Genomic DNA, 22,368 nt, shown 5'->3' with positions numbered 1-22,368 from the left:
TGTGCTAAAAAAGTTTTGAAGGCAAGAGTAGTAATGGGTGATAAAGTGCCAATCTCTGGAAATTACCCACAATTCTCCTTCACTGAAGTGAATGGCAACAACAGTGGTTCCACATTGCACATCTGTCACAAAGGCAGATGTAAGCTATTCTATAGCTAAGCCTTCTTGACAGACAAAATACTATAATGAAGGAAGATTTATGGTAAAGATAAGCTCCTTACTGCAAAATTCTCCTCAGCTTTATTACAGCAGACTTGTGCTGAATATTATTTGCTTAGAAGTCATGGGAAACAATTTTTGATAGATGTGTTTGGTAATCAGTGGCAAGGTGCTATATTTAGTACTTCCCACACCTCAAAAAACCTTTACATTAGAACAACAGAAACCACTTTTATTTTCTTAAGATTCCCAAGTCCAAACCAAATGCATAGAAAACTTTTCCCATTCTTTAGAATGATTCTCTTTTTGGCAGTAATTAAGCAATAATCGATCTCTAACAGTTTTCATGTTCTTTTTCAGTTTAACATAAAATCAGATAAAGAGCACACTGTTTTGAAAATCTTGATTAAATTTTTTTACAGCAATGTACTTCACACCTAAGTACCAGACAAAATGATTTATGTTTTTCAAAGTGAGCATTAAGATGCTTATGAGAGAATTTGTAATCTGAAACCTATTTCATCTGCTCAGTATTCAATCTTGATGGACCTTTGGTTTGTTTCAAAACATCTCAGGCTCAATGAAAACATATTTTAGTGGTGTTTTACAGCGGTAGGCATCTTTCCAATGTTATTTAAAATACTGAAGCATATTCTTCTATTCCAAAGAGACTGCAAAATGACAGATTCCCACCGACAATACAGTGTCCTACTATCTAAGAACCATGCTTATTGACTTCTGTGAAGAATGTTATGAATGCTTTTGCTACTGTTAGCTCTGCAGTGGAAAGGGAGATATGGGGAAGTAAGCTGGATTCCATTCTTGTGCAACTGTAAAATTATTTTAGTACATTTTAATTGTTTCTCTTCTTGCAGTCTCAGTGAAGACAAAGAGCAAAACCTGATTTGATCTCTGGAATCTCTGACTGGTGTAATTACTGAGTCATCACTCAGGAAAATAAAACAGTTTGATTTTCAACAGCTCAGGCTGAATTTCAGACTTGAAAGTTAAACAAACAAACAAAATCTCCACCTGCTTCTCATCCTGGCATCCCAGGAATCAACATCCTTATTACTTGCAAATGAGGTATATCTGATACCACAGTCACTGAAACAATAAACCAAGATCCTGCCAGGCCTCTTTGGAGGAACAACTGCACATAAGTTGTGGCCCAAAGTCCACAGCCAGCTACACCCTTCAACAAAGTCCACTGGTTTTCACTGAGACTCATGAGGGAAAAGCACAGTGAGGGATGTGAAGAGCCATTTGGCACACAAGGCTGATGGACAGATGCTGGGGACAGACTGTAGACACCACCCCAAGCAGTGGTTCCATTGCTGGTGCTTCATTTTAACCATGCTTAAACTCCACTGCCATCTCACTTTTTTTCACTTTCCCCTGCTGATGTCCCAGACTTGCTCCTGCTTTGGGTCTCTTGCTCCTCTGGGTCTGAGAGCAGCCTGCCTATTAACTGAAGGCTTGTATTGTAGATACTTTAATCTACATTTAGGCATTCACTGACAGGATTAGGTTCCACATGAAAGAGTAGATGCTGCTTTCTTTGTAGACATGACTGAGGAACAGGAATTTGAACAACACTTGTTCTGTTTTGTCTTCAAGGAAATTCCCCAAACAACTGGAGTCTCCCACCATGCCAGTGGGTGGTCTTAGCTACTGCTAAACTAAACTTCAGTCTTTAGGTTGAAGCTGCACTGAAAAAAAATAATCCTAGGTGATGTAATCCCAAATTTGTAGCCTGCCTTTGTAGGCTGGTGGTTAGGGAACCTGCCTGGGCTGACATAGGTTTCTGCTTTCTGCTTCCAGGTTTGTTTGTATATTTGACCTAGTGACCACCTAAGGTAAACAATAGATCAATCCTAGAAAAAATGTCTCATTCCAAGTCTCTCTTTTCCAGGGAAAAAAATGTGTATCCACTATCCTGAGGAGCCATGGTCACACTTGTATGCTGGCACCTGTTGATAAACTAGGGCAGAAATGATTTAGTGAAGGCCTCACAGATAAACTGAGAAAGAACATGACTCAAAACTCATTTTTCCTAACTCCTCATCTAATCTCAGGTTCATATTATATAGAATTATAGAATCAGTCAAGGTTGGAAGGGACCACAAGGATCATTTGGTTTCAACCCCTCTGCCATGGGCAGGGACACCCCACACTAGATCAGGCTGGCCAGAGCCTCATCCAGCCTGGCCATAAACACCTCCAGGGATGGGGCCTCAACCACCTCCCTGGGCAACCTGTTTCAGGGTCTCATCACTCTCATGGTGAGGAACTTCTTCCTCACATCCAGTCTGGGCTAGCACTGATGGAATATTCAACTGGAATTATTCACTTAGAAAACTAGTATGTTAATCATCATACTATCAGCTGGCTTATATATATATGTATATATATATGTATACATATTTGCTTAAGTGCAGATATATAGCCACAGCACTAGTTTATATCACACAGTTACCAGAAAGAAAAAAAGTATCATATTTGATAAAAGCAGAAACTAAGCTTCTGATAAGAGTTTGAAAAATTAGAATAAACAGTAAATTTACTGAACCAAATGGTTTCCCCAGTTAATTTCTGAACCATCATTTGAATTTTCAATACACATGAACAATACAGGATTGTTGGTGTTTAAGGGAACTATCTGTCAGTGTCTACAATTTGTAGGGTGTGAATAGTTTAAGATGCCATAAATATTTATGAAGTTCCTGCGAACGGTGATAGGGACATCACACAAAATCCTTGAAGTTATGAACTGAGGCAGAAAGGGTGTTTTGTGAAACTTGTAATTATAGCACATAATAATAATGTAGAGAGGAGCAAGAAACAATCTGAAAAGAACAGTATTTAGAAACAAAAGGAATTAAAATATTAAAAAATATTTGCTAGAAAATATTTGGTCTTCTTTTGCTTAGTCATTGGCAACTTTTCTGAATGATTGGATTCATCACACTCATGAGAAACTTGCACATTATCTATCCTTTCCTTGTCTATTCTTCTCCTACTACTCAGGTACTGTTTAAAAATAGGAATAATGGACCAGGTTAATCTCAGAGGTATTTCTACTGCTGCCACCAAGGGCTGATATAGTCCTAAAAGGAGAAATATAAATATTTTCTGGGAAAATATTGAATGTAAATTTCTACTGAGGTTAAAACACAGAAGTGCAGCTGCCACTGAAAGCCTTTTGAGAAGCAGTCTGTATCCTTTTATAAAGCCCATCTGTCTCTGCAGAGTATAAAAAATGCATGATCATAAAAAGCAGTACTCCTTAGGGGAAAAAATCTCTCTGTACTAATCTTGTAGTCACTTTACAAAACAGTTTTTAATCCCAAATTTGCATTTGATTTTCAGTCAGGAACTTCTGTGGTTTTTACAAAGTTTTCTTATTCCATTAGAATAAGATATGAGGTACAGTTTGTTCAGGTGGCAAGTCCAGACTATGAATAAACCAACGTTATCATATGAAAGAGAATTAAACAGGCAGATCCAAGTGGGGATATATTAAGCCAAATTTAAGCTCCAGTAGTTGAATTTAGCCTGTACTAGATGTCTAGTTTGCCTCAGGATATATTCAGCTTTCCAGCTAATCGACTGAGGAAAACTGCCTCAGGTATGATAAAATTTACAAGAGAGCTCAGTCGAATAGCTCTTGTTATAAATACTAGCTTAAAGGCATTCTTCTGGTCTTTGGGATCAGGACTGTATTTGCATTTAATTACTGTATTTCAAACTTTTTTGAACTTGGTTAAAATATTAGGCCTGCCTGTTATATCATTAGAGTGCTTTCCAAATAAGGGTAGAATTTCATATTATTTTTTTGTTTTTAATTAGTGAATTTTGTTTGACTTTTATCTTTTTGTTTAGATCCCAAGTCCCACAGGAGCAAAAATTATTAAACTACATCCTCTTTAAAAGAAAAAAACACAGTGAAACAAAGGTGTTTTAGTGACGTGATGATCTAGGAGGTACAGCACTGTACTATGACTTTCTGTCAACATAACTGACAATTAAATCAGCAGGTTTTTTGCACTGTTTTGAGACAAGGCTCAGTGTGTGACACAATTAACCAATCCTATTTCAGACATACTGATTTCAAAACCTTATTTTTCCTCCTGAGACTTTCAAAGACTAGTTTTTTAAAGACTAGTTGCTAGTTTTATGTGCCAATATTTGCACTAGCAAGGTTTTTTTCACTGAACAAAGTTGTTATCAGTGGAAGCTCATTCTAGTTTAGAAAGAAGAGGGAAAAGAGAATCACCTCTGCCTGTGTAATAATTGGGAAGTAGAATCAGTAAAGAACTGTTTTCTTAGGTAATTTTTTTTTAAATAACAGAAAGCAAAATGCATTAATTTCTCAGTTCTGAAAGCGCTGCGGTAGATCCAATTCCATGACTCTTATCAACCAAACATTTGAATTCTATCATTATTATTTAGAAGAGCTAGACCCCACTTTGGGCAGTTACAGTTATTTACTGTGTAAATACAACTGCAGCTCACAAGGTCCTTGATGGTACAGTGAAGCTGCTGTCTCTCAAATACTGAATTAGCATTGACAAAAATTTTCTAGCTTAGATGAAAAGTGACAACGAGTTTGGTTCTTTCATCTATGTGTGTGTATCAGCTATAAGATCATTACCACACTTAATTTGTTCAAATGCAATAGACCATGCACTGGTGCTCCTCACTGAGTGACAGCATCACCAGTAGCCATGAGACAGGGCTCCTGTCCCATCCTCTCTGTCTCCCTGGCTGGCCCAGGCTGCTGGGCCTCCTGCTAGGTGGTGGAAAATAGCAACGCTTTGCTCTCCTGTGCTCTCTGTCTTGCTTTCATGGACAACAAACACAACTAAGGTAGGTAATTTTCTGCTGCAGTATTTCAAAGCATATTGTTTCTGACATTGCCTATTGATCTGAGGGGAAGGTGCAGGTTTCATTTTTTACTGTGAGACGTCTGCGCTTAGTTGTGGAAGTGGTCTGGCAAACAAGAGTGACAGAAGCCCAAATGGGGACATCTGCAACTACAGCAGCACTCTGCAAGTGTCAGTGCTGACGTTCAGGGCACACTGGAAAGGCCTGGCAGCTTTTGGACTCTCTCCCAAAGACTGTGATGTGTATACCACTCTTCTTCATCCTCCTGCTTCCAGTTTTAAACAGACTAATATGAAAACTAGAGGAAAGCCTATCTGAAAGTTCCTCTGGAAACATGGGTACTTATCAGCTAGACAGGGTAAAGAAGTGTGGGACAGAGGAAATACTCTTACACTTGCATTTCAAATATGAGACTCTTAAAAGATATTTATCAGCTACCTCTGATTTCCAGGCAAGATGCTCTCATCAGGAAGGACTGGAGGCTCTCAGGTAAGGTATTGCCTCAGCACATTTTTAACATTTCAGCAGAAATAAGTCAGGTAAACTCCAGATTTCTGTTCACTGCTCATCTCAGGCTCAAATGTTTGGTCAGATATGGATGAGATGCTTCCATGGGTTTAATATCAGGAGCAGGAATTAAAGGCCTCCAGACCCCCATTAGCCTCTGGCTGGAGCTGTCCCTAACACAGTTCCCTGCACAAGGGCTGATGCAGTTTTTGGTCCCCTGATGCCACATGGCAGATGAGGGAGTCTGTGGTATCACTGTAGTACCTCTTTCTCCTATCTGTTTAACACAGAGATTATTGGTCTGATCACCTTAATCAAAGCCAGCTTAATTTGGTAAGATACAGAGTAGATCAACAAAGTTCTTACCACTTCTGTCCAATCAAGCCTAATGAGCTTACAGTTAAGCACAGCCTGGCAATACTTTATTTATTTTGATATTAATTTCCTTTGTAAGCTTCAGGTTTAAAAAAACCCACACAGATCCCAGCACAGAAAACACAAATTAAACCTGACGCCTGTGGAAAAAAAAAATCACACTCAGGAAAAACTTGACACAGAATCCAGTGGTGTCAAAAATCCTAGATATTTGTTGTCTTAAATTCAGACATTCTTCATTTAGACCAAAATAACAGACATTTACAGTCTACCTCACTGCTGGTAACTATTTAACAGCTAGGTGCTCTCACAGCATGGTACTCTTCATGTGCACAGTAATGAAAGTTCGCTATTGATTTTTCTGTAGCTGCTTGTAACTATTATAGTTGATACATCAATAGAAAAGGAAAGCACAATGTTTCACAGGAGGCAGAAAATCAGAGAATACATGATGCTGTGACAGTAAATCATGGCATAATCTCAAGAATTGATAGATGGTTACTGCTAAGTTGAAACCCATGGCTTTCTCTGAAAAGACTAACCTATAATCGCCCAATATGTTCTAGCAGACTGACTGCCTGTAATAGTGGTAAAGGACACAACACAATGTTTCATCCTCAGAATAATGGTTTCCAAGAGCCAGGTTGTTTTGTTGGGGTGGAATTCGGTTTGAGTGTTGTTGTAGAAGGAGGGAGAGAATGGTTCAAATTCTTTTTAGGCTAATACTTAAAGGTTGTATGAAAAAGAATTTTTTTTTTAAGTAAAGAGCACAGAAGCTTTTTGTGAGGAAAAAAAAGAAGAAAAAACAAAGAGCAAGAGAAGTTGTCATTAATTTTTAACTTGCAAAAGTCTGCAGTTAGTTGAAAAGGAAACGGGAAAGAGCTGATTATTCTTGAGATCAAAATATTGGAGCTGTTTTGTCAAGAAAGGCAAATGCAGAGAAAATACATTTACCATGGCTGTTTCCAGTGCCACAGCATCCTGAAAGGCAGCCAAAGGCATGTAAGTAATTGAAAGCTCTTTTAAGTGTCTGCATCTCTCTGCTGCCTTTTTGAGGGGCACAACAATCTCTGAATTTTACAGTATGCCTAGTGAATTTTTAGTAGGATTGTTCTTAATTGCTTTGTTCTCCCTTTGTTCCCTACTTCATCTCTGGTAGTTTTATCTATGGTTTTAATTGATTGTGGGAGTCTTTTTTCCCTGTCTCAAAACAAAAAGAGAAGAAATGCAGCTAAGAGCTGGCCAGCTGGAGCACAGTTAGCAGTCTGGATGACACTGGCAACCTCTTAGCAATGTTCCTCTCTGAAAGAATATTTTCGGTGTGCAGTGCTGTTTTCCAGTACTTCTTTAGGGGATGTGAACCTGATACCTGTCCTTTTCAACCCTGCTGGTGACTGCATTTTCTAAATCCAAATGCCTTCCTGAAGAGGGCTGCTTAGACAAGAGGAAAGGACTTTCTGAAGCCATCACCCATCCAGCCTGCCTCAGACTGGGCTTGAAGAACAGTCTGTATCATTTATTCTGTGTAGGCTATGGGCTTTCCCCCAGTGAAAGACTGGATAGCATCGTCTATCTTATCCTGAGCAGTTCAGTGATCTATATTACAATTCTGGTGTTGGGAGAGAGGAAAGGTGCTGCTGTAGTGTCATTCCCCATTCTGATGTTGAAATCTTTCTCTTTCTTGAGATGAGACTTTCCTTCACTTGTAAGCAGAGGTTTGTGCAGTATGTTTAAAATACACATCAAACCCTCCCAGTACTGAAGATGACATTAAATGTATTATTTTCCTCATTAATCTTTGAATAATCTTATAAAGAACAATTCCTAAAATATCCTTAGGAAGATGGTCATGTGCAGATTAAACTTAGCAAGCCACATGGCCTGTTTTGGGGCTCAGTCTTTCAGTTTGTCCCATGCTTGATGACTATGCACAGAAGCAGAGCAATACAGGGGACTCCTGCTCTGAGAGGATCATCCAGTCTTGGCAGCAGCTTTGCCAGAGCCTAGGGAATTGCTCCCCTCCCCTTTCCTGCCAGCAGAAGTCACTGGGGGACACACTGGCACACCAGAACACACTGTATTTCTGCACAGTCCCCTTCTGCTTCCCAGTTCATGATCACAGCTGCAATCAAGGCTGGACCATAAAGTTTGTTTCTGAATTTTCCTTCTTTCCTGTTTGCTTCTGTTTCCTTTCTCTCCAACTCTGGCTTGGCTTTGATCACAGTTCCATAGTTTCTCTTTCCTTCCTGGCTTTTCTCCCCATTTTTCTTGATTCCTTCCTATCTCAAGTCCTCTGTTCTCTGTGTCTCTGATTCATGTTACTGCTGCCCCTCATTTTCATCAACTGCCCCGGCTTCTGCTGGCTTCTGCCTGGATATCCTCTTCCCTGCCACTCTTCTCCCATTACTCCTGCAGATTCTTTCTTGCTGCCTGGATTCCTGTTTAATTCTCCTGATACTTCTTTTCATATTTCTTTACAAGATTTCACTTCTCTACTTTAACTCCCTCAGAGACAGCCATTGCTTTAATTTCTCTTCCAGTGTCCAATCTTGCACAAGCAGCAAAAGTGTAAGAAAAAAAAATTATTTGGGGATAGTCTACAGTGAGTCTCCAATAAATGGCTGACAGTCACCCACATAAAACCTTCAGGTAAGAGCCTGTGTGATATGTGTTTTTAGCCAGAGAAACATGAAGAGTGGGTTTAAGCCTATACATTCTCATTTGTAAAGTATTTAGTAAGTTATCTGTTACAAGTGCAAAGTGAATTTAGCCATTATATTCCTTACTGTGTTCAGTGAAGCATTTAAGCACATGTTCAAATTAAGACTATAGGGTGGTCTTACTGCCCACAAGGTTAAGGATATTCATTCATGTCTACATCTTAATATACAGCCATTTATTCCCATGTTATGCTGGGTAACTTGGCTAACAAAAATAGACACTGACGTTAAACACTTCTGTGAATAGTAGCAAAAAAGGCTCTATATAATCCCATACTTCCTCTGTTGCATATATAACACATTCAAACTTGCACCTTAAACATCTAAAATGTATATTAACAGTGGGACAGAAATTGCAAAAGTAGTCCACAAGTAGGGACAGATGTAAATGTAGGTTATGTGCAGGTAACTGTTCCCCCTCACAGGAGGTGTTTAAAAGCCATACTTACTAGTATTCTATAAACATATTAGAGAGGGAAAAAGTGCAGGGCACGCTGATTGGGTTATTCTGAAATCCCCACCGTCTCCACACAAAGGCAGCAGCACAGAATACAAATATTACTTGGTACTCATGTTTCTAATTACTTGCGAGATTTGTATCTAACAAATATATGACCTAATTTTCTCTCAACTACCTAATCCTATTGTTCTTTCAAAACCTTGTAAACCATGCATTTTAGAAAAGGAAAAAAACCCAACCAAACAACAAAACCCAAAAAACCACGAAAAGTACCTGCTGAAGACAGTCTTTTTTTGGTGTGTTTTTTTTTTTTTCCATGGCTTGCAGCTCTCAGACAAGTAGAAAACATAAACCAGTAGTGATCAGATTGAATCAAATTCATGCCTCAAATAATGCCACTGTACTCAGCAGTTACATGAGAGATGAATTTGCAACACTCATTGCATTTTACCAAATCAAATCAGGACAAATCAAGAGTGATTATTACAGTTCCTCTACATTTAATGGAGTTTATTAAAAAAACCTCATCCATGAAACAGAGGGCTACCTCTGGAATTTCTGCAAGAATTTTATCATTCATGACTCCTACACTCAGGGCTAAAATGAATGATTAAAGACTATTAATGAAAAATACTAGTTTAATTCTTAACTATACCTTATAACCCTAGCATCTGTGAGATGGACACTGTGCTAACTTCTTTCGTATTGCCTGCATGATGTGTGGAGCCTGCACGGGAGGCTGGACTAAAAACTGTCAGCTCACTGGGTAGCAAATTGTTCTTGGGGAGCAAATGGTTCTTTATCAAAGTTGTCATTCCAAACATGATTATTTAGCATCTGTAAGAAATTTAAGGACTGATCTGATTTTTAATTGTTTGGCTTTGCTACAAGTTTTGACAAAATATGGTGAAAGGAACGTGTCTTTGGGTTTGTTTCTTTATAAAGGAATCAGAAAAAGCAGAGAAACAAAAGAACAGGGCAAAAGAAAATCCACTTTGTCCTGCATGTGCTAATATGCTAAAACCAGCTTCTGAAAATAGATTTTGCAAAGTTTTAGACCCTTACATGAAAACACAGTAAAGAATTACTTTCGTATTCCGTAATTTATAAAGAAAAGGATCAAATTTTCTCAAGTTCTATACAGGGTATTTTAAATCTGATTCCTTTTAACCGTGGTTTTTCTTATTGTATCTGTAGATATTTCAAACAATGTTGTTTCAATTTGGTTGTACCTTACATAGTATCTTTAATAGTCTGGATTTCACCACTGTTTACAAAGGTAGATAACTATTGTTTCCATTTACCAGATACTGTAGTTGAGATACCATTTAAGAGACTTCAAAGCTCCATAGTCAGTAATAGAGTCAGAAGCAGAATTAAAGACAAGAGAGTTGATTTCTCTATTGGGCAATGCTGGCACCATGAAAGGAGAACGCCCCTCATGAGATGATTCTGAAATGAGATTTTGTCCATATTCATTTGCTTTACTTTCCCAGAGGATTAAAGTCGAATAGTTTAGCTCTTCTTGTGGTAGAATGGAGTAGCCTGGCTGCTTTGCTTAAGACCCAGAGAAGAGTTAAATGGTCCAGGAGTAATATGATTATTTCACTATTCTCCTGGCCCTCATCATCTCTAAGAGATTTATTCCTACTTTCCAAGGCAATATGGGATATGCAGCACCAAGAGACTGTATAAAATGGCTGACAACTGCTCACATCAGAAGTTACCAAATTTGGACTTGGCAAATAGAGAAAGGTTTGTAAAAACAGTGGTATTTAAACTTCTTGCCTATGAAAGTTATCCTCATGGATCTAGGGAGAAGAAAGGACCTACTTAAACATCACTGCTACCTCCTTTAGCCATCTGCTCAGTGCAAGCCATAGATCTTCATCCAGAAGCTGGACATCAATCCAGTCTGTAACTTTTGATTGAGCTGTATCACAATAACTTTAAGAAAGTGGTCATCTTGATTTCAGATTTCAAGAAATATCCTCCATCATACTCTGAGATGAGGTCTTCCAAAAGATATTGACCTTCACCTTTGTGTTTGTCTGTTTCTAATACAATTAATCCTGAGCTAATATTACATAGTTGATCCTGAAAATGTGTTCTCATTGGCTTCCATGGCATATGCACAGGAGCCACTGTTTACTAGTTGAAACTTTTAACAAACACCACGTTGCTTCATCATAACACATCTCAATTACCACAGCAAATGGGGCTGCCAAGGTACCCTTTCAGCTCATTGCTTCCCTATCATTTTGCATCTTCCCTTATCTAGGCTACATCCGACAAGCTGTGTTCACTTTCAAAGTCTTGTAGCTGTTCCTTCCTTCCCTATCACCAGTTATTCAGCATCATGAAGCCATGTCTTCCCTCTGACTTGCCTGCAATGCTATATCCATTTCCATCACTTTTCCAGAGCAAGTACTTCTCTTTCTCTGCTCTGCCTCTCACACTTAATATGCCAGATCTATTTACATGCCTTCTTCATATTCCCTCTCAAAACTTTTTGCTGTGAAATTTGAGACAAGCCTGGGCTGTAAGTGACCTGGAATTGTACCTGTCATCCTTGCACTGCCTGCCAATCAACAGCTGTTCATCATCACACATGTTAAGGGAGCATGTTAAAATATCACTTGCTATTAGGGATTCCTAATCATAACATCAGGAAGTTTTACTCTTAATAAGTTTGTCACAGTGAAGGGATCATCCTAGCTAGATGTCTCATTCTACATTCTCTAATTTGTGACCTATCTGCAGAGGAGATGTTAATTTCAAAAAGTCTATTTGAAATCCTGTTAGTGCAGCAAAAAATAATCAAGAATCCAAGGGGGCAAATAGTTTGTAAGAAATTAGCAAGTAGAAAAATGTCCTTAAATCAGTCTTGGTTTTATCTATTAGTCATCTGTCAGCCAATAATGATATTCAGTCCCTCCCTTGTTATAAATACATATTGATTATTTTTAAGCTCTCAACTTCAGAATGAGTTATATCTGGTCGTTTCACTAAGAAGAAAAAAAAATCCCTAACACCTATTATACTGCATTTAATTAAGACAAGCAGCAGCTTTATGTACTGTTATTTGCTTCTGCCAAGTCTCTATGGTATAAATATTGAGCAGTCACATCTCCAGAATACTAATCGATCCTTCTTGACTTACAAATGATTACACAAAGTTTAGGAGATGTTTCTTTGCCACTATTATCCTCTGATGCTCACTGTGGTTAGATGTTAGGGTTGAGATATGAGCCTGGATTTGACAAGTGTGCTGTAAGTATTTTTCTAAATTGAAATGTAATATGGGGAAGCCTGAAAGCCCTGACTGAATGCTAATTGTACAGGACCCCTTGACTGCTCACTTACTGGTGTTTGCCAGATGCAATCTTACAAGTACACCTGGGTAGCAGATTGGAGGAATATAAGAAAACTGTGAAGGGATTTAATGAAACCATCTCATAATAACTACCCAGTGATACATGTGTATTATAAATAAATATCTATATAAAACCAGCTGTAAAATTAGTTGTGTATTTTAGAAACTACCAGAAGTAAAAATGACTAGAGTGACCACTTAGAAGACTGCTTTACACCCTAGGTACCCTTCATCAATGTGAGTAAGAAATGAACACATTTGTGATAACAAGTTCGTCCCTGGACCTGTCCAGCTCCATCACCAGCTTGCACTGGCTTGCCAAAGAAGTCTGCCATGTGATGCTTTTTCTTCAAATTCACAGCACCTACTTCAGATCTTTGTGAAGACAAAGTTGTTGTGAGCTTGGTATCCTGACAAGCCACCACCACCTCTTCAAGAGTCCCTGAAAACTACAAATGGCTCACAGCTACCCAATGCAAGCATGAGAATGGCTGAGCTGCCACTCAGGATCATCTAGATCCCTGGCAGTGCCCAGGAGCAGGGAATAGTGTAAGAAGAAGAGAAGTATGGAGCAGCACCACCCAGGAGCAGACACTCGAACTGCAGCAGCCACAGTCTAGCAAGAGCCAGAAGTAATAGTTCACAAATTTCAGTGGATTTTCTTCCATTATGTTTTCCAGGTGACTTTGGTAACCTCAGAAACTTTCAGCATCCCCTGCATCTTGGTGCAAGGAGTGCAAGAGCTGGGTAATACATTGTGCTGAAGAACGAATTCCTGCATTCTGAGCCACTTGCATGGTAGCCTAATTAGTTTTGTTCTACTACTAAAATACCAGAATGATGGAAGGAAGAGGAAGCTTTCTGGCTAATTCCTGTTCTCAGTAAGTTCACATTTCATGGACTGTACTTTGAAAAGCTAGTGTAGTCCTACTAGAGAGTGTAAAAGCAGATCTATATTTGTTGAAAGTATAATTTGATTATTAGGAAGGCTACAATAAAGATATGCCAAAACTTGCCTTTGTTCTGATAAAGTCTCCTGCCTCACTAATTCCTTTATCTGATTCTCCTTTCTGTGCTTTTTAACATTAGTTTTGTTTTGTTTTGCAGCTGCAGAATGTTGTATAACTGCATCAATGTGAGTTACTGGAACCAGCTGAAACACAGCACAGGCAGGTTTTGTGCTGCTGCTCCTTGGGTGTATATTTGCGGGAAGCTCCGTCTAGTCCTGTGATTGGTGAGGGTACAATCTGCCTTGAAAATGCTTAATTTCAGCCTGTTTCATTTGAATGAAGATCTTAACATTTCTTTTCCAAAAATGCAGGTGATGGAGCCCAGTACCTCCAATACCTCCTCCCATCTCAGCTCTGACACTTCAGGTAGAATAAAAAGAAGGAAAGACCAATTTTTTAATATTCCTGTTATTTAACAGAAACAGGAATGGAGTGTTGCAGATTCAGATGGATTTCTGCTGAACCCTTAAGTAAGGCTGTGGTTTGTTTGAAAATGGACTTCTCTTTTTGTTGGGCTTTTGTTGTTGTTGTTTAAGCCAAGGCCCATTGTTTGCACTCCACAACGATTGAACGTTTGCCATTTCTACAGGATCCTCTTGTCTCATGTTAAGTGAGATGTGAGATCAATAGTGGCTCTGCAATTATTTGTCCATTGATAAAGCCTTCATTTCTTAAATGAACTACATTTATCTGTGTCCTGACAATGATAAGGGAGCAGTAGCAGTCAGCTGCTGCCTAGTCTAGCATTTACCTCCACAGGCAGACAAGTGCCTGGACATGGGTCAAATGATGTCTAACTTTCTTCCTATTGGCATTTCACTTTACAAACTGCTCTAATGGGAGGTTTGACAAATCATCCTTGCCGAGTTCAGATAATAAAAACTAGCAGGACAAATGGGAAGTTTTGGAAAAGAGAAAACAATGGCTGATTTCAGGTTAAGTGATCAGTCTGTAAAGCTACCAGATGGTAAAATGAAGAGATCTGCTGCATCAGAAGATGATGGAAAGTATCCCATGTAAGACACTCATTTGGTTCTTCAAATATCATTAATTTTAAATTTAATTGCTAAAAAAATCCATGAACTTTATTCTGTGATAGGAAGCACATCAAAGAAAAGAGTTAGACAGATTTTGGGTCCAGTAGAAACAATATGAAATTCTATTTGTCTTTAGCGATGCCAAGATTGCATCTCAGTGGAGAGTGCCAATCTATTTCAGCCCCAGAATCAGAGAATTCAGCAGCAAATGTGAAGTTGCTTTGTTTTGTTAGAAATTTTGAATTCTAATTTATGACAAAGAAAGAAGGGTGTTTCCAAATTAATTTCAAATTTGGTGATGAAAATTAAAGCAGGTTAACAAACTGACACATCTGCTTTTTCTGCCTGCAGAGAGTATCTTCATTCAAAACAGCAATTAATAAAGACAAACAATTTGTGCTTATTTTAGGTATAATTTTTGATAATGCGTACCATAGGCTATACTGGTTATATACTATAGAAAAAATTAGGATATTATTACTGGGGGATAAGGGTAAAAAAAGTACATTATCCTCGTTTTGGGTATCTTAGGGGAAACCAGGTATCTTTATTCTCATTTACAGGTATTTTGATAAACGCACACCTGTGTGATCAGCATCTTTCTTAGGTGTGTTGTTCCCATGTTTTGGATAGGAGCTCATAAATGAGTGTTGAAACTAGGTTTAAGACTCAAGTCTGTTGAAGATTACTTCATTCTTCCCTAGTTTTGCAATGTGTCCCTGGCAGCTAACTTTCTATCACTTGTGAGGTTACAGTTGCTGAATTGTCACTGCTCTATCTTGGTTCTTTTTGCTTGAAGGAAACCTGTCAAATGCAACTAAGTAGTCAAGGAAATGTAGGTTTTAATCTCTCTTGAGCTACTGTTCTTTTTTTGGTGTTTGTTTTTTTTTTTTTTTTAATCCACATATCTGCATGATGTGCACAAAAACTTGGCTGATATACCTGAGTTAAGTTGTGGTCCTTCACTTCCTTGGCTGGAATTAAAAGGAGAATAATTCTATATATGAAAACCCAAGAATGGTGCCCCAGAAAACAGGAAATCAAAGAAAAGAGTGAAACATATTTTGGCTCCAGTAAAAATAATATGAAATTCTATTTGGCTTGAGTGACTGATTTGTTCTCTGATTTTTTAACCTGAGGGAGCACAAGAGCTGAAGGACTGATTCAGCTGAACTTTTTATTTGCTGAGAAGAACCTGCTCCTCTCCAGGGACTGGCTTTGACTGGACTGCAAGATGGCATGAGGAACCACAGAGGGTAACCAGTCACTGAAGTATGACGATCCAGAGAGATGAAAAGCTTTTATGTACAAAGAGGTAAGAACTGCCTAGTCTTAAAGACTTTTGCTTTTCATAAATGATGAAGGGAATTTAGAAGTTACTTAACTCTACATTCATTGTTACTATACAGAATTAAACCAGAGAGATGCCACACTTAAGAAACTAGATACCAAACTATCTGTCTCACTGAGTATCTACTGAATCAACTGTACCATCATATAATTGGCAGTGTTGCATAGATGGGCCCAGACAGACTAAATGGCCCACCGGAGAAAGAAGTTGAGCTCCTGTGCCTGGGCGCACCACTCACTGGAGTGGGTATATGCAGTTTGACTGCAAGAAGAGTTGTGCACTGCACAGATACATAAATATGTATCTTTCTAAATTTCAACAGCATCGTTTTAAATGCTGTCATCAAAAGCATTTTCTTGTATAAGCCCTTTGGAACCTTTGACAAGTAGATAAAGAACAAGCACCTCTCGTTTAAAACCTAGCAAGCAAAATGGTTATGATTTAGTTGTGTTTTGAAAAATTTTTCTAAGAGGTTTGGATTTTGAACACTATTTTACTTTACCAAGATAATCACTTCTGACATGTCAGGCAAAAGTTCTTTGCCCTGAAGGAGACTGCCACCTCCTGAAGAGACAGACAATCCGCTACAGGCATGAATAACAAACAGCTTTAGAAGGCAGTCTTGTAACTGAACAGTTAAGAAACCCAAACAGCTTCTCAATAAATTAACTCTGTGGATTATTGACTATGTGTTGCCTTTGAGAGGGTTTAGATTAGACATTTGTTTTTTCAACCAAGCAGTAGCATAAGGTTTTATTGGTTTGGTTAACACTGTGGTGTGAATGTCCTTAAAAGCTGAAAAGGCTGGTATGTCTTTAAGTGCCTTTTATTCCATTAAATGTTACAGGGCCAGATTTTCAACAAGAGCCAGCTGAGGTTTTTAAAATATTTGGTTAAATGATGTGGCTTTGGTATTAAAACCATTTTTCTGTTGAGATGCCTAAAAGACACAGGTATGTGCCAAATTCATACAGATACTTAAGTACAACAATTGCTCCCAGTTATTTATGTAGTATCTGATGCTTAGCTAGTTTTGTATATGCAAGTGATGTGTCTACACGACTCCTATTAGCAGCAGAATTGGTTCTGTTTCTTATAGTAGCATAAATAAGAGAAAAAATGGATAACCTGGATTGGTATAAGCTTGCAAGGTATTCCTGGCCAACAGCTTCAGACGGTGAGAACACCACTTAGGAGAATTAGAAGAGCTAAATGTGGAAAAACAATTCCTAAATCAATGCTGAAGACTAGAAAAGCCTTGAAAGTGATCAAACAAAAAGTCAAGTAAATGTGAGAATTTTCCAAATGCAATTGACTTATTTGGCTAATTTAAAATATCACTGAATTGAGATGAATTCTCTAAATATTTTCTCAGAGGAAAGCTATGTTCTTTAGATGTTTCTGTCCTACTGTCTAATGACTGAAAAAACCTACTTGTTAGGAATTAGGAAATCTGAATTCTTGTTCTTCCTCATACTGATTCAGAAAACAATTTCTGCAACAGACAGGTTGCTTTGATTTCTCTGAATATAAGACATGGAAAGCAACAAAGCTCTGAATACGAAATGTTGGTAGCTACCAAGAGCATCCAACATCTCTACCTAGGCTATAGCACGACATACTTCTCAACAGTCAATTCTGATAGCATTGCTCTAATTTTAAAAATAATTCTTTTTCTTTCCCCCCCCCATGTTCTGAGTCCTATGCCTCTGAAGTATTGCCTTTTATGCTTCCTTTATTTAAAGACAACTTCATCTGAAAATTTCCAAAGCAGGTTCCAATTCTATGAACACCACATGGAGGGACACATTTAAGACAGTAACAGTGTAATCAAAACTGTTAGTTTTAGTCTAATTGCAATTGTATTATAATAATGTACTTGTAGAATTTTCTTCCTTTACAAAAGATTTTTTTTTTTTTGCAATGGAAAATTAAGGAAAAGCTTTACTAAATATCACCAGTGCACATATTTCTTTCATTGTTGCACTTGGCTCAACTGCTCACTCACTTTGTAGACAAAATACCTTTTCAGCAAAACAGTTGGCTGTGGAGGTATGATTTGGTCTGACATTGTTTATGTTTTCAAGTCTCTCCTTTCAACTGTCTGCCAGTAAATAAAAATTCACTTGTCCAAAGTTTATTTAGACCAGCTTTATTAAGTCAACAGAGTCCAAACCTGAAACAGAGAAAAATCTGTTCCTATGAAGTCAACAGGAATCCATCTCCTCAAGCCCTTTTTTTTTCCTAGCACTGGAGATTCTTCTTGACTGATTCATTGGAGGGCACTGGTTTAACTAATTTGTCTTGCATATGTATCTTTCCCATTACGTGTCCTCTCCACTAGTATAAAACAATCTTCCCTTTAATGGTTACTTCCTGTCTGAAAGCTGTGATCATTAACATGCACTTTAAGAGTTCCTTTCACTTTAAAACCTCTAAGATACATTCCTGATTTATGAGTTATGACGTGACAACCATCATATGCAAAGAAGATTGTTTATACTTACCACAAAAACCTTTGAGAAAGGGATACTTCAACCATACCCCCACTCCATTTGCTTTATATAACTATATTAACTATCACAGGAGAACATGTCAGTCTGTGTTTCCCACTGTTCTCTAGACTTTCTAATAGCATTTTATCCTGAAATATTCAAAAATCACATAGAAATACAGAAAGCTTGTAAACAGTCTGTTAAATCACATAGGTTTCAGGAATCATTTCCATAGAAAACCACTTTTAATCCTTATACACAGTTTTCTTGAAAGGGCTAATTAAAAAAAAACCAAAACCAAACAAACAACAAAATCCAAACCCAGATTACTGTGAACCTCATTAAATGTATCTCAAAATCATGTTTTTTCAGGAAAAAAATAAAAGCAAGATATTTCAGCGTTTTTAGGAAAAGAAATAACCACACTACTCAGTATGAAGCGTGGAGTGTACTTACCTAAACTAAACAGCACCAGGAATTTGAGGCATACAAACTCTCGTAGATCAAACTGCAGGGAACGAAGCTTTGCTACTAACTCTTGTGCGTGGCTCATCAGATTGTTCAGGGTGGCTCCAGCTTGGGATGCTATTACAGAATAATCCACCTGTGAAAGAGAATTGCACTGCTGTCTGGTTGTCACACCTGCAGAACCACTTCAGGACCTTTCAAGCAATCTCATACAACTGGGATACAGCTGGATAAAAGAATTACTCTCAATCCAATGATGTTAGCGAGTCAAGGTGATTTTATATCTAAACCGATTTAACAGTGGTCTCTATTGAAAAGATATGATTAGGGGACTTAAACATCTCCCCTGTGAAGAGAGAGAAGGAGACCTGGGGCTGTTTAGTCTTGAGAAGACTGAGAGAGGATCTGATCAATGTCTATAAATATCTGAGGGGTGGGTGTCAAGTGGAGGGGACCAAGCTCTTTTTGGTGGTGCGCAGTAGTAAGACAAGGAACAATGGATACAGACTTGAATATAGAAAGTTTCACTTCAACATGAGGAGAAACCTCTTTACAGTGAGGGTGGTAGAGCACTGGAGCAGGCTGCCCAGAGAGGTTGTGGTCTCCTTCTCTGGAGACTTTCAAAACCTGCCTGGATGCATTCCTGTGCAGCCCGCCCTATGTGATCCTGCTTTTGGCAGAGGGGTTGGACTCGATGATCTCTGGAGTTCCCTTCCACCCCCTAACATTATTAGACCATAAGTCTGCCTGGTATGTCATATCAGTGAGTACTAGTTTGTCTGTGTTAGCTTTCTTTAAGAAGCTTTATATATGAAAACTGCATCTGACACTGGTAGCTGTCCCCATATCAGCCTGCTTTACTCATTTGGTGTCTCTAGTTCTCATTGTAATTGCATGACCTTAGGCAGAAAGACTGATGAAGTGAGCTCTGTGCCTATACTGTGTGTAGCAGCCCAGTGGGACATAATGGTATTCATGGGAAACAGTCCAATGTCTGTAACTTAGCCAGAAGCACCTATTCAAGCCCCAAAACATCAGTGTATTCCCACAGGAAGCAGAGATATTGTGTGGGCGGTTTTTGTTCTTCTTAGCTACACAAAATCCTGGTATTTGTTGGATATTTATTTTGGAGAGTCCTCCCCTGCTAGTGAAGGAAGAACAGGCAGGTGCGACAGGGGCCAGCTGCACTTGCATTGTCCCAGGCAGCAGCCACAACACACAAACCCACTTTCTCTGGGGCAAGAAAAAAGCAGGACTGTTCTGGGGGTCTGCTGTCCCTGTCATGCTGCCTATTGGTCCTCTAGGGAGGCTAACCTCTATATGAGCTTTCCAAAGTGACATTTGTAAACACAGATATCACAGAAAGCTGGAACTAATGCACTGCATTAAAAAAGGGAATGTTCCCAAGCTTGCACCCCTGGGCAATCCTTGAACCTTGGGCAACCTCCCCACTGCTTGCAGACTGAAACTTTTCTGGCTAACGTCAGTCCCGTTAAGAAAGTTTTCATGCAGATGGCTGTATCAGCCTCTGCCACTCAGAGATATGCACACTTTGTCATGGGGTGGTGACCAGTGGAGAAGTGCTCTGGTTCCACAGCCTACAGGAGCACTGTCATGTGGAGGTGAAGCTCAGGGCTGGGGTGAACTGGCTCTGAGACAGGACTGGCAGCTGTGTGACCAGTGAGCTCCAGTGCAGCAACAGCAGCATGGAGCAGGGTGCAACTGGTGTATCAGGAGCATGGGTGATCTGAGCAACTACTTCAGCTGAAATGCCTTTAGCTTAGTCCTGTTGTCACCAGCATGCTAGGTATCCCCTACAAGTGCCACTGTCCCATGGAAATGACCATGTGCATTGTTTACACCTGTGAGGAACCACTCCTGACCAACTGGCTGAGCCTTAAACAGATTACTGACATGTTTTCAATACCTTTCTCTTTTAGGAGCCTCCTTAACAACAGGGAAACTACACTTCATGCAAGTGTGCATAAGTAAAGTCTACCTCTAAACAAAGACTAAGAACAGTCCTAACTGCACACTTGGAGTTAATGATTTGCTTTAAGGTACCAGTACTCCAATGCCATCTTTAAGGTCTCCCATAATGAAGTAGTTCATGAAGAATAGTCGTGTACCACCAACAGAAACACAACAACACTGCAGAATGTTGTTTTTCCAGGCACCGATCCCTTAAAATCTATTTTTTTTTAAAAAAAATGTTAAGGAATCTGTATTTTGAAATGTGTCTTTTCTTTTTAAAACCATTGAACTGATTTTGTTCAAGTTTAAACAGTAGTAAGGCAAGAAAAAAAAATGGAAAAAACTTTAAACCTGACAAAATTTCAGCCAAGAAAGATAGAGAGACGACTGAAAGGAACTGAAAATAACTCCTCCTAGCTATGACCTTAATGTAATCAATAAGTTACTGACTCTTAGTAAGACATTTTATTTATGTGTACTCTTAGTGTTCCCAAGACATTGACTGAAGGCAATGTACAAGAAAGATGAAGTTACACTTTTTGTGTATGGATATTAAGAATAACACTGCTTCAACTCTGTGAAGCATTTAAAGTTGTGCTTATACTTCAGTTAAGTCAATGGATTAAGCTTAAGTATCCAATGAGGTAGGTTTTATTGCACCCTTTTACACTTGGGAAAACTTAGTGACATTAAATTGCTTAACTCAGGGACAAAGATATCTGTGACAAAACTAGGATCTATTCTCTGGAAATCTCATCCAAACCATCTTTCATAAACTGCTTTCTAGTTCATCTGTTATCTCTCTCTCTTCTATAATATACTTATACATGTTTCTTTATATATAAATATATATATTCATAAATAAGACTGAAAAAAGCAACCTATTTCAGCTGTTTTTAACTTGCATAACAGTCTGACACAGTGACATGATTCAGCTATTTCATATTAAGAAACTGATCACATAAATATCAACTTTAACAACTTAATTTCCCTTTTGTAATTGTAAAAAAAAAAGGGGGGGGGGGGTAAACAATGCTCAAAATCCCTCACTGAGGTTCCAGTTTGTGGGAGAAATATGATATTCACTTCATAATAAGAAGTTGTCTGGATGTCAAGAATATCTGTGGCCTTAGTGCAGCGATTATGCCATAATGGAAAAGCCCAGTAGATGCCTGGATCTCCCACCATCCCTCTACTGGAGAGCTCTCAGGCAACCTGCTACTCTTTCAGGTGCATTTAATATTTGCAGCACCAGCAAATTTGTCTGGGAGGCAAGTCCTCATCTGCCACTCACCAAGAGCAGGCTGTATTAAATTTTTATATTTATTGACATTTCATTACCATAATTGACTGCAGTTGGTTCTCTAGTAGAAGGCACAGGGCTGCCTCCTAAGCAGGAGAATTGGTCCCTTGAGCAGGATTTGCAATTAAAAACAACACAGAATGGATTTTTTTTTTAATTGTGTAAATATGATGAGTTGAATTTTCATGCTTAACTAGAGAATACTGGGTGTGCAGAAGGCTTTTTTTCAAGAGTGAGCAAAAT

At 38.6% G+C, this 22,368-nt stretch overlaps 1 protein-coding gene across 1 annotated transcript in view; it reads right to left on the bottom strand.

Annotated features, from left to right (window-relative positions):
* Positions 1-22,368, bottom strand: part of NR5A2 (nuclear receptor subfamily 5 group A member 2) — a 77,416-nt gene that overhangs the window by 6,052 nt on the left and 48,996 nt on the right. Inside the window, exon 5 of the mRNA XM_054384092.1 lies at positions 18,837-18,984. Coding sequence (XP_054240067.1) covers positions 18,837-18,984 — 148 coding nt within the window. The remainder of the gene's footprint in view (positions 1-18,836; positions 18,985-22,368) is intronic.

The sequence above is a fragment of the Indicator indicator genome, chromosome 10, assembly GCF_027791375.1.
Source record: "Indicator indicator isolate 239-I01 chromosome 10, UM_Iind_1.1, whole genome shotgun sequence".
Classification (NCBI taxonomy): Eukaryota; Metazoa; Chordata; class Aves; order Piciformes; family Indicatoridae; genus Indicator; species Indicator indicator.
This window is presented reverse-complemented; position numbering and strand designations above follow the sequence as displayed.